Source organism: Lissotriton helveticus, chromosome 6 (assembly GCF_964261635.1).
Source record: "Lissotriton helveticus chromosome 6, aLisHel1.1, whole genome shotgun sequence".
Classification (NCBI taxonomy): domain Eukaryota; kingdom Metazoa; phylum Chordata; class Amphibia; order Caudata; family Salamandridae; genus Lissotriton; species Lissotriton helveticus.
In genome coordinates this window covers 1,441,101,632-1,441,115,370 of record NC_136067.1, presented here as the reverse complement: position 1 = coordinate 1,441,115,370, position 13,739 = coordinate 1,441,101,632, and the positions used below count along the sequence as shown (strand labels likewise).

The 13,739-nt window shown below is 41.7% G+C and overlaps 1 protein-coding gene across 10 annotated transcripts in view; it reads left to right on the top strand.

Annotated features, from left to right (window-relative positions):
* MYB (MYB proto-oncogene, transcription factor) overlaps nt 1-8,056 on the top strand; it is a 43,757-nt gene extending 35,701 nt beyond the window's left edge. For 8 of the 10 annotated variants that reach the window (XM_078649232.1, XM_078649235.1, XM_078649241.1 and 5 more), the window contains one exon: nt 6,680-8,056. In XM_078649232.1, coding sequence (XP_078505358.1) covers nt 6,680-6,796 — 117 coding nt within the window. In that variant the 3' untranslated portion in view covers nt 6,797-8,056. The remainder of the gene's footprint in view (nt 1-6,679) is intronic. The other 2 variants (XM_078649236.1, XM_078649234.1) reach the window with 1 other exon arrangement.
* Nucleotides 8,057-13,739: the final 5,683 nt, after the last annotated feature.

Genomic DNA, 13,739 nt, shown 5'->3' with positions numbered 1-13,739 from the left:
TGCTGTTCCTACTGAAAAACAGCACTTCATTATTGCTGCACATTTTGTATCACTTTCATTCCTTGCCACACGGCTGCTGGCTGCCTTGGCAGCACTGCCCTCTTTAGCACCCCACAGCTGCATTCCTGCGAAGGGGAACCCCAGAAGCACAATCCTGCAGTTTTGAGAGATATGTCTTTTTTGAGTCATCCTCCCACCTGCTTGCTGCCTGTGCTTCGACTTCTCACTGGGACAGGATGTCCTATCACACTGGTGTGGGCTGAGAAGTCGCTTAGCGGCGTGTTGCTGTCCTAGCACAAGAGCCTTGCCCAGCTGACATTATCTCACTGGCTCTGGTAAGGCTTGTTTCTTTTGTGTAAACAGCCATCAGACTTGGGAAGTGGAAACAGCTCACACTCCCTCTTTGGGTTTTGGTTGCAGAAGGAGGAAGCATTCTCCTTCTAAGACCCACTGACTGATACCATGATTTTAGATGCAAAGAGGCAGATGGTTAGTTTTTTCACCACTGGCTCAGCTTCCATCATGAAGTAGGTATCATTAGGAGTCCAAGAGGCTGACTGCATAAAATCAGCTGTGCCTTGTTGGCACGGACTTGGCATATTATGGTCATAAGTAGCTGATTTATGTGACCGATCATAAAATGTCGGACTAGCGTGGGCTTGCATAGCAGTGTCGAGGCGGAATTCACTTAATACACAGTGCCACTCTGATGGAATTCCCCCTGATATGCAGCCTCAGAGTCCTGGCTAAGTACTCTGAGAACTGCATACAGTTTTAGTTCTAAATCTCCCTCCTCCAACATTAGAGCTTCTACAGTTTGGAAGGATGTGACTTATAAGATCTGGAGAGAGACGATTCAAGAAACCTGGACTACATACTAACATCTATGGTATAAGGTGACTTAGGGTATTTGGTGTACTAGCAAGCACATAGAAACTGAAGAGTTCCTGGGAGTGAGTCTTTCTTTGAAACAACTTGACTAGCGTGCCTTCACAGAAGGATATTTCACCATGTAGGCTAGACCTTACTGTTCCATGACATGTGACTGGATTTGCTGACTGCATGCTCTTTCTCATGAATGTTTGAAGGCATGCAGTGGTCACATGTGTCCTTCAAGAGCACGCCAAATGGAGGAAGAAGGCGAGAGCAGCATGTCCAATCGAAACTGCTTATTTTTTACTCAAACCTCTGATGCAGGGTGGCAGGTCCCATGGGATATTAGACCATTATTTAGCTAACACAGGAACGTTTTTTTTTCTTTATCATCCATACTTTTATCGCTGGGAAAATACACTTTATAGAGATTGGATGAAAAGCTCATGTTTTTTTTTTTTTTAAATGTACCCTCCGGAATAGGCTGCATTTATTAAATAGACAGTCATTTTTGCTTGTATGTACGGTCCTGGATTCAGGCCATGGAATTCCAAGGCTTCGTCTCAGCAGTCTTATCACAGAAACAAAATGTCTGAGTTGGAGTAGATACGATTCTGGACATCTGTAAAAAAAGACAAATTGGGCATTTGCAATCGGTGCATTTTACTGACTTAGTAGTTGAGTGCACCTATATTTCAGTAGCAGTGGCTGGCCAATAGAAAGGATTTGAATTCACAAAGGTGGTGTATTATTGACTTTTCTTCCTTGCTGACAGAACCATCACTGGAGGCATTAGTTAGGTGTTTGAGTAGGACAACACCACAAGTCTTCCTACAGCAAGTCTCATGTTACCAAAACTTTGCACTGATGCAAAAACTGAGCAAAACATTGACTACTCGGATCTAATATTACTTTTGCTGTTTTTTATATTAAGAAAAGGAATAAAATGTTATTACCTTTTCGGAAGTGAGTTATGAGATTACATACGAGGTGAAATTAGTAGTTTCATTTTTTTACGAAAATTCCCCAAAGAGTGCAAATCAGTTTGCTGTATTTTTACAAGGTTTATTATGGACTATAATTTGTTAGTTGAATTCTTTATAACACATGTAATATGATTTATAAGCAAAACAGCATGTTGCATGTGTTTTGGCAGCAGTTCTGCCTTAATGTTTTTCGCTTTAGCTGTAATGCAAACTCTTTTCTGTAATTTAGACACAGGCGACAGGTTTGTGCTTCTCGCCGTATGACACAAGTATCGCATTGGATTTTCCTGTTGGTTTCTCCAATTTCAGTTTATGTAACACGATCATTGAGTTCAAAAACTCAGAGTTGTGTGTTGGCTCTTGAGCAAGCGATTTTCAGATCTTAAACCCACACCGTGTTGTTGCCTTCTCTGTTCTCACATGTGTGCCCGAGGCCATTTTGCCATTGTTTCCAGTTGGATTGATAACCTCTTTTCGGGGCTCAACCTGCCATGTTGCCAGTGGCACTTTTTCCTTTTCTATGCTTCATAAGTGGTGGGGACACCACCAAAATGTGGGCGAACCACTTGAAAGTGTAGTTCCCCATTGCTTGGATCTCAAAAGGTCCAGTCCGTGAAAGATGTCAAAAGGTCTCAAAACCCAACCAGACATCATCTAACAATGACCCATCTTGGAATACCTATTGTTGCTCACTGCTGGTGATGCAAGATTGTGTAACGAGGCCTGGAGGTTTGTGTTCACTGTGAGACCTTCGGTGGGAGGGGTACAAAAGTGAGTGTTCCACTGCACGGTGGTGTGGCCAGCTACCCACAGGAACCTAGGGTATACACCGACATCTGCTGCTACATTTGTTTGATTAAATGAGAATTTCATACCAGCGAGGCCAGAAAAGGTCTAGCAATAAGGTGTTCCTGGCAGTGGCCATGCTCGGGGACATCTCCCCGACGCACCTGTTATTATTTAATATTCCTCTATAAAGGGGACATTTATTCAGCAAGAGCGCTTTGACAGGATAGCCCAGTCTGAACTTGACTGTTTGTTTACAGTTCTTCCTGACCCCCGGGGCAGCGGAGCACACGTTACAGGATAAATAAAAGCTCCCCGGTGCCAGGAGAAGGATTTGCCTGGGGTGCTGCCGAGACAAAGAGGAACCAGGGCCCTGTCTGGAGGAGGGGAGAGGGGGCGGCAGGGGGGAGGGCGGCTGGCGAGAGGAGGGGCCGAGGTCTGCAGAACTGGATTTACAACGCTCGCTCTAATTATGACCGACCTTCTTGGAAGCATGCATTGTTGACGATTCAAGCCCATGCACACGCCAATATAGCAATCCAGCTAAACAAATAGCCCAGCTTGGCATAAAGTGCAGGGCTCGGCTGTTGGGGGCGCTTGATCAGGCAGGTACGCGAAGGCTGCAAGCGAGGATGCAGAACAAGAAATGTAAGAACAGGAAACTCCAGACTGAATGGAATGGGGAAACTTCTGAACATGCAATTACATTTTAATGATTTTACTTCTTTGTTTCCTTGTCTTTTGCCCAAAGTCTTGGCACGAGAAACAGCAGGGACGCGCCAAGCACGCAGACACTTCTGCACTGCATTGATAGAGGTGGCAAAACTACAGAATTTCCATTTTATCCACATGAGGTTAAATTCATATGTACAGTGCAGCTGAGCACGGCTACAATTGCTTTCAGGAGTGTATATCATGAGTTGGAATTGTGTAGGTGCCATACCATCAGTAATTGAGGGCCCGATTCACAGAATGAACTTAAGACTCAATCCTAAACGTACTACTATTTCGGTATTCACAGAATGCACTTTCTACTTTTGGCATTCACAGAATGAATTTACTACTTTTGGTATTCACAGAAGATAGGATTTTGTCTTAAGTTTGTCTTAAGACAGACTTAAGACAAAATCCTAACTTAAGTCTGTCTTAAATTTGTCTTAAGAAAAACTTAAGACAAAATCCTCTAACTTCTGTGAATACCAAAATAGTGGTAAGTTTAGGATTGAGTCTTAGGTTCATTCTGTGAATGCCAAAAGTAGAAAGTGCATTCTGTGAATACCAAAATAGTTGTAAGTTTAGGATTTAGTCTTAAATTCATTCTGTGAATCGGGCCCTGAGTGAGGAATCACCTCAGACACAACTCTACAGTTCCATTTGTCTGCAGTCTTCTTACATCCTTGCCTCCCTTCCCACCCAAGCCTTTTGGTGCACCGTGGACATGGGATGAGAATTTGTGGTTACAGAAATACACCTCTGTCTTCATTGCCATCCTGCAAAATTGTATATCTGTATTCCAAGTCAGAATCAGGATTGTTGCACACTTCCTGAGAGGTCCACTTTCAATGCGGACTGTTGGGCACTGTGAATCCAAGGTGAAATGAAGGATACGTGCGTGTCTAGTGTGATCTAGTGGAAAGCAACTAGATATGTTTGCATCTAATTTTGTTCAGGTGCCAGGATTGCGTGAAACATGCTCCGGGAACTGATGCAGTGGGCATTTGAGGACCAAGTTCAGCTGCTGTGAAAAGTGATTAGGTGACTTAACTGGAAAAGCTCGAAGCAGACAGCATTACAGGCAGTATGGTAGTCGGGGATGACATTCAGGGTGGGGAGGATCCTAGGGGGCAGGTTGGGGCTTCTAATTTCTTTGTAGGTGAGGTGCTGTGGTGGAATCCCATAGATTCTCTATACTTGACACGTGGCCCTATGAGATCAGTGTGGGAATCTCATTTTAATAGAAGGGAGCGTGCAAGCCACAAGATGTTTGTAGCCTGCTCGCTCACTCCATTTGTCCTGCTCTTTGTCTGGACATATCATGAGTAGTGAGCTTACTCAGAGAGAAAGCAGGAGAGGCTGAAAAAAGCAAAGTGAGAGTGTTAAGGAAAGAGACAAAGACAGACTCTCCTCAACCGTCCTAAAAGTTTACAATGTCTACAATAGTATAACACACTAAAAGCCCACTATTCTAGTTCATTCTGACAAAAAATATGAACGACCATAAGCAGAATGGAGTATTAATTTCAGTTACAAACAAGCAGAGCTGTTAGTGAACAGAAAGCATCAAGGTTATGCACCATGGGGATTAAAAAAAAATGATGCAGGCACCTGTGTGCTACAAAGTAACCCAGACGATTTACTTACCATTAAAAAGGGCTGGAGGCGAAGCACACAGTTGTGCAGCACTGCAGCGTCCCTGTGCAAGCCTATGTATCGCTCATAATGACATCACCATGGATGAATTAAAAGCAGAGTGAAAATTGTTGTGTAACATGCATATGTAACATCCCTTCCTTTAAATCACCATGCATCAAGGTGTGACCTTAAATGATTGAAAAACAGCTACCTTCTCTGTGGTAGAGTGTCCCACAAACATTGTTCTTGTATACTAAAACGTGAGATGCTCATTAGTATCCTCTAAATTTGTCCAAGTGGAAAATTGTGCCAATCTGATTTTAGGCCAACAAAAGACACCTACATTATACCAGCAGATCACTTTTCCATGCCTCTTTATCCAATGAAGATAATAGCTTGAACAAGCCTTTCCAACAAGCGCCCTTCAACATCATGAACGTACTAGAAGTAAATTATAGGCCCGTCATTCTGATCACTTCAGTTACTTGCCTGTTGAGTCATTAAAGAGAGCTGGTAATGATGTGCCCAGAAGACGCCTTAGGAAAACTGTTTTTTTTCTGTTCCTAATAGCGCCAGATGCCACCATCCTTACATTGATTTAAATGGCACATCAACCCAATACCACTTTACCCTGCCAACTTAAAAAGGCTTCTAATTAATGAAGAAAGTCATTTTACAACAGTGTCAGATGATAGGAGATGTTAAATATTAACTGTTACTTTTCCTACTCTCATATTACGATAATTTCACAAAGGAAACCTCACTCTAGTCTCTACATTATCCAGCTCCTACTCAGAACTTGCACAAAACTAGGAATAATAAATACATTGAGAAAAGGCAGGAGCCCTTTTTCACATTTTTTTTAATGTATTTTGAGAAACCACACCCTCCCAAATGAGTTTAACAATTCCTGAAATCCATCTACACCACTCCACATAGTATCTGGATTCAGGAGTCTTGCTGTCCACGTAGGTAAGAAGAATCCTGCTCACCCCTTAACTAGGCCTAGATGGTGAACTCTGCTCCGTTTGCTGAGTTTGCAGAGTTTTCTATACTGTGTGCTCCGCGTATCTCGCAGAATGCAGAAAACTCCACTCCGCATAGTGCAGCAGAATTTTATCTTTGCTTGCGCTCGCCAACAGTAAGTTGGCGAGCACAAGGTGCCGCTTGGGTAGACTTTCTACTCGAGTGGCAGGAAGATCAGCGCGAACGTCAGTTCGATCTGCACTCCGCCACTTGCGGAACTCCGCTGAGTTTTTTTGTCACTTCGCGGAGTTCTGCGTACTCCGCCCATGCCTACCCTTAACCCTTCTTTTCAGGATGCCCTAATATTCTCCTCACCTTCCCTCTTCCTCTTGTGTTTAGTCTACTCATGATGATAAATCTTTCGGTCAATGATAATTATCACCAGCTTAAGTCATATGTACTTTAATTATCAACAATGACCCTTTCACCTGATTATCTCGCTTCTGTGCTGATCGTGTTTGGGCACCTTTATCACCACTAAATACCATATTTAAAAATTACATATCAATTTCAGTTCACCTCTCAGTACTGTAAATGCTTTGTACGTATACATGCAACCTGTTGAATTGAACAGATGTCCCTTCTTTCAAAATGCCTGCGCTATAGAAAAATAAAATAAATTAAAGTAACCCTGAGTTTGTTATTATTTTTCATAGCAGCTCAGCAACACTTGGGAAGCCATGTCTTGTGGGAAGACGGAAGACCAGAAGATGTCGACGGAGCAACTCCTCAAGTACATGAACGTGTTCTCGAAGCGGACAATGGTCATGTGAGCAGAACCAGGGCTGCTAGACAAGCATTAGGATTCTCAGAACACTTCACATGGACTAGGAATTCAAACTTCCTTCGCGTGAACACTGCTTTCATGATTGGGAGAAGAGCTTATTTTGTTGTGGTACAACAGTTTGGGAGCACCTCAGAGCACACCCGGCTACTGAGTATATTCTTTGTTGGAATTCAGCCAACTAAAATGGGGTTGGATGGACAAATGCCAGACTTACCTAAATGGATAGGTAATGCATTACAAACAAGTGTTGACACACTTTCTTTTATGACAAAAAAATAAAAGTTAAAGAAGGCATGTTTCCTTTTTTATAAGAGAACAAGCAGACTTTTTCACCAGTATTGTACATTTTTTTTCCTAAGTCGGTGTGTATTGCATTTGGAAGCACAGATGTTTGGCCAGTTTTTTCCATAGACAAAGATTATCATACAGTCAAAGCATTATAGAGAGGCTATTTCTACGTGGAAAGGGAGAGGGTAGAAGAGGCCTACTTGAGATCAATACCAGCAATATTAGAAGTACTCTTTGACTTTGATATCAATCGAAACCTTTATACATGCGTGCGTGTTTGTTTTTTTGTAATTAATATTTACATGCTTGCTTGGAAGTGATTACTGTACAAGACATAGTTTTTATGAGAACAAATTATATTTTTATTCAGTAATTTAATTTTTGTAAAATGCCAAATGGATATTGAGTATTTTTTATGTTCAATTTTTTATTTTGTTGCTGCTAGAAACTACTTAGCATGTAGACATGCAGTTTAGTGTACAGGGTGCAGTACAGCTTTAAGAAAGAAAAACAGTCGTGGTGGTAGCTAATCGACTATGCACTAGCCTTTCATAACTTTGTATTTTTTTAACTTTTGTATGCAACATGTTTTTTTAAACACTGTTCTTTGGGAGAGCTTTTTTCTAATTATTTTTATAATGCAAACAGCATGTCTTGCACCTTCAGATGTTTGGGAGAGCGCCATGTTTTATTGTTGTCCGGTTATGTTTTCAAAAGGTTTCTCTACGTGAATTTAATGTATGCTTACTCTTTCGGTGCCTTTGTTTTATACTTCTTTTTGCATATTACTGCCTCACCAAACCTTTAATGGCACAGCAAAGAGACTGATTTTGTACTTTGTAATACAACATTTTATACTGAATCCGCTGCCTTGAGAACATTTAGTGCAGCGTTAACTGCACTTAACTTTTGATAAGATGTACTGCCTTGTAAATAAATAAAGCGTGTCTTTTTTGTACTTTTTGTTTTGGTTGACTGCATTGGACCATGTGTTTAATTGTATGCTGTTGTCTGTTAAAATACTCACACCGTGACAGAATAAAGAAATGTTAAATATGGAAGCCAGTTTTGAAAAAATAGTCTGTAGTAGGGCATATTTTATAATCTTTCAGCTGCAACAAAAAGCTTTTGAGAACGATAATATATAAAACCTTTTTTTAAAAATGTTTTCATGTTTCACAACCAGGGTTAAATATGACCTTGCACAGCTCACCTGCGAATTTTTTTTTTCTTCATATGACGAGGTATTGCTGCAGTACCGGAGTGGCACCTGCTTGGAATCGAGCCAAATTTAGAGTTTGAAAGACGGGCTACTCTGTCAGAAAATAGCAACTATGCCGTATGTTTAATGCAAGTAAAATATATTTTACGGCACTTCTATTAAGGTAGACGGGAAGTCGGCCACGTTGTGATGGAGTAACCTGTCCACTAAATTCTAAATCAGGTCATTAGCCTCAACATGCATTGAGGCACTCTAGATCACAGTAAAGAAAGGTGAACAGGACTTTTTGGTGTGTATGCTTTGCCAGCAGATATTCAGGCGGGTTAACGCACCTCCAGAAACGGCACTACACTGGAATATGTGAAAAGGGCCCCCTTAATGAGGTAGATAGGCGTCACAGCAAATATAGACCACCCTTGGTCAATGCCTCTTAAAGTCTACCACTCTCCCTCACTAAGCAGTTTCATCCTAAGCAATAAATCAACCGCACCTAAAGATCTCCCATCAACATTTGTCAGACAACTCCAACAAATCTTGCTCAGACCTTTTTGTCAAATCTCACAATCGCTTCAAACAATCTCCATTTTGTACACCTCAATTCATAACAAATGAATATCCCCTCACCCTTGTCCCCCACTCCCGAGTTGATTTACCCGCCCAGCAGTGTAACCAACCTTATTGTGGCCTGTAAACAATGACCCTACCTGCCACTTAGAAAAACCCTTTCTAAAGGTGTTTATCTACTGCCCCCACTATATTCTCAGACCAAGTAACAGCAAACGTATCTTATCTGCAACAAGTACAGTTTCATCCACATGAAGGAAATATGGACACTCGAAACAGGTGACGACCCTCAAACTGTAAGTCAGTATGTTCCAATTTAATCATCAAAATCATTTTCACCAAGCCAATGAACAAGGGATCTGGACAACTCTTACTTTTAAACAACTTTGCCAAGTACAGTACCAATTTTCCCCATATCATCTCCCCCTTTCCCCACCTTCTAATTTGAATTTTAATATCGTCAAATTGCAGCGGTCTGCTAAAAGTTCTCTGTTTCACTTGGTGATCTGCCAACTTAATAAAATAGTGGCCGCAGATCTAAATCATAACATTGTGGCATGCCTGGCCACGAATACACCTGTAACAAAACAACTACATGTTAAACACTACTGCACATCGATACCAGCTAAGGGCGCACATACCTCCTTAAAGTTAAGACCTCCAACTCGCTAGTGCTTTGATTTCGCTCCAGAAATCCCTCTCCCACTTGCCTCCATACACGACCCCATCCTAAAGAAATGAGTTCCACAATTACGAACTGGTAAATGTAATCAGCGCAACACTTTGTCTAGCACAAACAATAACCGAGGACTTGACATCTTCTGCTCTCCTTGGTGAATGAAAACCCACTCTCCTCCCCCTAATCCTAACCTCACAAAATGTCTTCACAACCGAACTGGACACAAACCTTCTTTAGGGTGTTCCCAAAACAGAACATTCTTACACTTTCCCCTCTCGTCTGTCTTAGATTTTCTCAAATATACCCCAATACCTGAAACTTACTACTTAACATCATGCCTTCACTTTCAGTCCTGGCAATCCCCACTAATTTCAATATCCAAAATGCTCCAAAAAACAGCCAAACAAATAATTAAAACAACACTACCTCCTTCACTTTAACACACAACATGTGTTCCCCAGGAGTAGCCCTCCGCAGCAGAGCCATCGTGATTGGCTGCCTTACAGCTTGTCTCTCCTCTCTCCCTTTCCCAGTCTTTCAAAACCCTACAATCTAACTCTTCTGTTGAAGGCTCATAGCCTCAGCAAACTAGCCAGATATGCCACCCTTACAGCTTCCCCACAATCGTGTACAGAGTTAAAAGTTTTTCAATTTGCATTATAAAGAAATTAAGCACATCCTCTTTTCATCTGATACTACTCACTTTGCTAACCTGCCTGTTCCTTGGTCCTGCTGCTATGAATTCTGCCCATGCTTGCATAAATGCTCCGCTGGTGGATAGTGCAGGTGTGCCTTCTAGTAACTGAAGCATCTTCAACTACCTAGCTGCCACAATTTTACTGATCCTCGTCTTCCACTATGCTACTGGTGCAAGCCCACAGAACCCCTGCCACTGCGAACGAGAAACACCTGCAATGTTATTAACTACACCTGGTAGTAAGGAAGGGGGACCCCCTCTGGAGATTACTTTCAGGTCAGGGAGTAGAGGGGAGAAAATCGGAAACAACAAAGAGAAAGCTCCCTCTTGACCTATAATTGCTTATACCATGGGAGTTACCTCTCAAGCATAGGGCATACACCAACAAGATCTACACAAAATGTACATTTTTTCTCATTTTATTTCATTTTTGCAGTTTAAAAAAGTCTTTTTTTTCTTTTTTTTTCTCTCTCCTTTTTTATAACATTTTTCAGATTCATCAATTTATAAAAATATATATACATTCTGACAAAAGGCTACAAAGAAAACATTTTACAACACAATAAAGTTGTGAATATATGTCCTTAATTCTTCAAATTCATGTAGAACATAAAATCATTTAAATGTGCAGAACCAGGTAAAGAGCCACACATGCACCACATGCATACTCCTAAACATCCATCACATCACAAAAAATGGCAAAAGGAAGGGGTTTCCTATAGCGTTGAAACTGTAGTCCAATTAATGACCAGAGTCATTTAGATTTCAAAAGAAGGGTCAAACTTCACCTGGAACATGCCTGGCCTGAAAACTGTTGTAGTTTAAACCCAACACAAACACCCTCAATAGTCTCAGTACTCGTACATCCCGGGCAGATTGCCTTTTCACAATGTTAATAACTGTCTTATTGTCTACATAGAACACTACCTTTTTGTTTTTGAAGAAGTTACCCCAAAACACCAGCTTAAACTCCAGCTCCAAGAATGCTAGGTTACTGCACACTAACCTTCCTTGCCAGTACAAGCCAAAACCACAACTGTGGCAGCATCTGAAAAAGTCTGTATGTACCCTTTTGCTTCCTCCCCCAAGCCTTCTAGGAAGATGCCATTGAGCCCATCTACGAATGTTGTCCTCAAATCCTAATTAACCCCAATAGACATGCGAACCCTGTGATGTATCAATGATAATCCAGTAAAAGATAGACTTGGCGTCTACAAAATGTCTGCAGAGCTCTCACCACCTTCACCATCTTCCTATCCAGCATCTCTCGAAGTAGCTGCAGCATTTTCCTCCTTCTCATCTTGCATCTGTGCCTGCATAGTAATAGAATCAATCTCAATTTCTTGAAATGTCCAAACAATGCCCCCCATCAGCTGACAGAAAATGTCAAATTGCACCAGACGATTGTTAGAATCTGCCAGCTCAGCAAAAAAGTCACCCAAATAGTGAAGCACAGAATCGTCTCCAGAAAAGAGGTAAACAACCACTGCAAAGCAAGATGGAGCTAAAAACTTCAACTAAAGCACATGGAACAGAGCAGTCCACAGGCAACCCTTAGTCAACAAAAACCTACATATGAAACTGCACGCTTAGTTATACAAAATCATCCAAGTGTGCATGAAATAACGAAATACAGACTTGATATCTCTCTTAGCCAATAGCACCCCTATACTCTTCATCCTCACAAGCTGCACTGCTTCATCCTCTGCAGTGTATTTATCAGAAGTCTCTCCCATTTTGGAAATCATTCACCGGAGCACCCTCTGGCCAGGACAGGTGGTGAATCTGTCGAAACACACCCAGTTCTTTTTTGGGAACGCCTTCAATTGGAGAAATGATTAATGAACTGAAATGCCATTGCGTAAATGGACTGCCGTTCTCCACTTCAACAGTTTGCTTTCCACCACCTCTTTATGCTAATTAGCTGTATATACATTTTTAGCACATCTATTCTCATGCTTGCCATTATACTTCAGCATAAAACTTAGCCGAAAAGCATCTGAGACTAACTGTGCGTCTTCCTGTTTATTTAAAAATTGAAGCCAATATTCTAGTTTGTCAATCTAAGTTGGTGTAAGACCCTTTTCCCAAATGTCCTTATTTTCCCGGGCTTAACCTGCGACATGCCACTCTGACCTCCTAGTCTGCTCCCAAACTGTTGGGTACACTGCATGAGGGAATGTTTTGCTCTGCATTGGAGCAGTCATGACTAAAATGGTAATACTTTCAGTTGCAGAAGCCTTTGTTAAATGCCTGACATGCTCCAACTTGACCTGCTTGTCATCTTCTGGCAGCACCCACCCCTCTCTCAGTAACCCTTCCGGGAAAGGGGCTGTAAATCAGGTTTTATACATAATAACGGAAACTAACATATCGTGGATCAAAATATTGTGTCAAGAATATCGAGGGCAAAAATATTGTGAAGGTTAGTTTTTATAGGGAAGTAAAGTTTTACTATATACTAGCAGCCCGTCCCGACGCTGTCCGGGTATGAATTGCTGCCGGTCAGTAGTATATTGTTTTGTAGGATTTCGTTTTGATAGCATTTCTTATCTGTGACAGGCCTGTGAAACGCTCCGATTCACAGTGCACTGCTGATGCACTTAGGAGTGCGCGTTTAGTAGTGTGTGAACTTGAGTTTCCCTACTTTTTCCTTGCAATATTATATAGCGCGAACTCGACAACATGGCATGAGCACAATTTACATTACAGAAGAACACATTCATTTGTGGTAGGTACGGGGAGACAAAGCGATTTGCCTGGAATCACAGGATGTTGAGCTGATGCCGAGATTTGAACGTAGCTCCCCAGCTCTAAAGTTCGCAATTCTAGAACTTGTGGCGGGAGGTGTGTCTAAAAGTGTATGTCGGTGCTGGCCATCAATGAGAGAGACCTGTGCATTTTTCAAATCGGTGGTGAAAAAATATGAGTATGTTGCTGGAGATGTGGGCCGCCGTGCCACCAATGTACTTACCGGGGGAGGGTAAACACCCATTATTCCGCAACTTTCTTTCTGCATACCATCACTCTGCATACTTTCATCAGGAAAGTACCATGACTCCGCAATGCCATTATAACGCATGGCATTATATTTTATATGCTTTTACCACGCATACATTTACAACGAAATTCGTTGATGCATGAATGGTATAAGCATGTTTTTTTTGTAATGTTTGGATAAGTATGGGTATAGGGGTATATGTTTTGGGGTGTTTGGGTATTTTAAGGGTTCAGATATAGTTTTGGGTTATGGGGTACAGGGGTAGGTTTAGGGCTAGGTATGGGTTTGGGGTAGAGGGGTATTTTTAGGGTTCAGGGCTAGGTTTGGGTTTTGGGGTACAGGGGTAATTTAGGGTTCAGGGGTAGGTTTGGGTTTTGGGGTACAGTGTCATTTTTATGGTTTAGGGCTAGGTTTGGGTTTTGGGGTACAGGGGTATTTTAAGGGTTCAGGGCTAGGTTTGGGTTTTGGGGTACAGGGG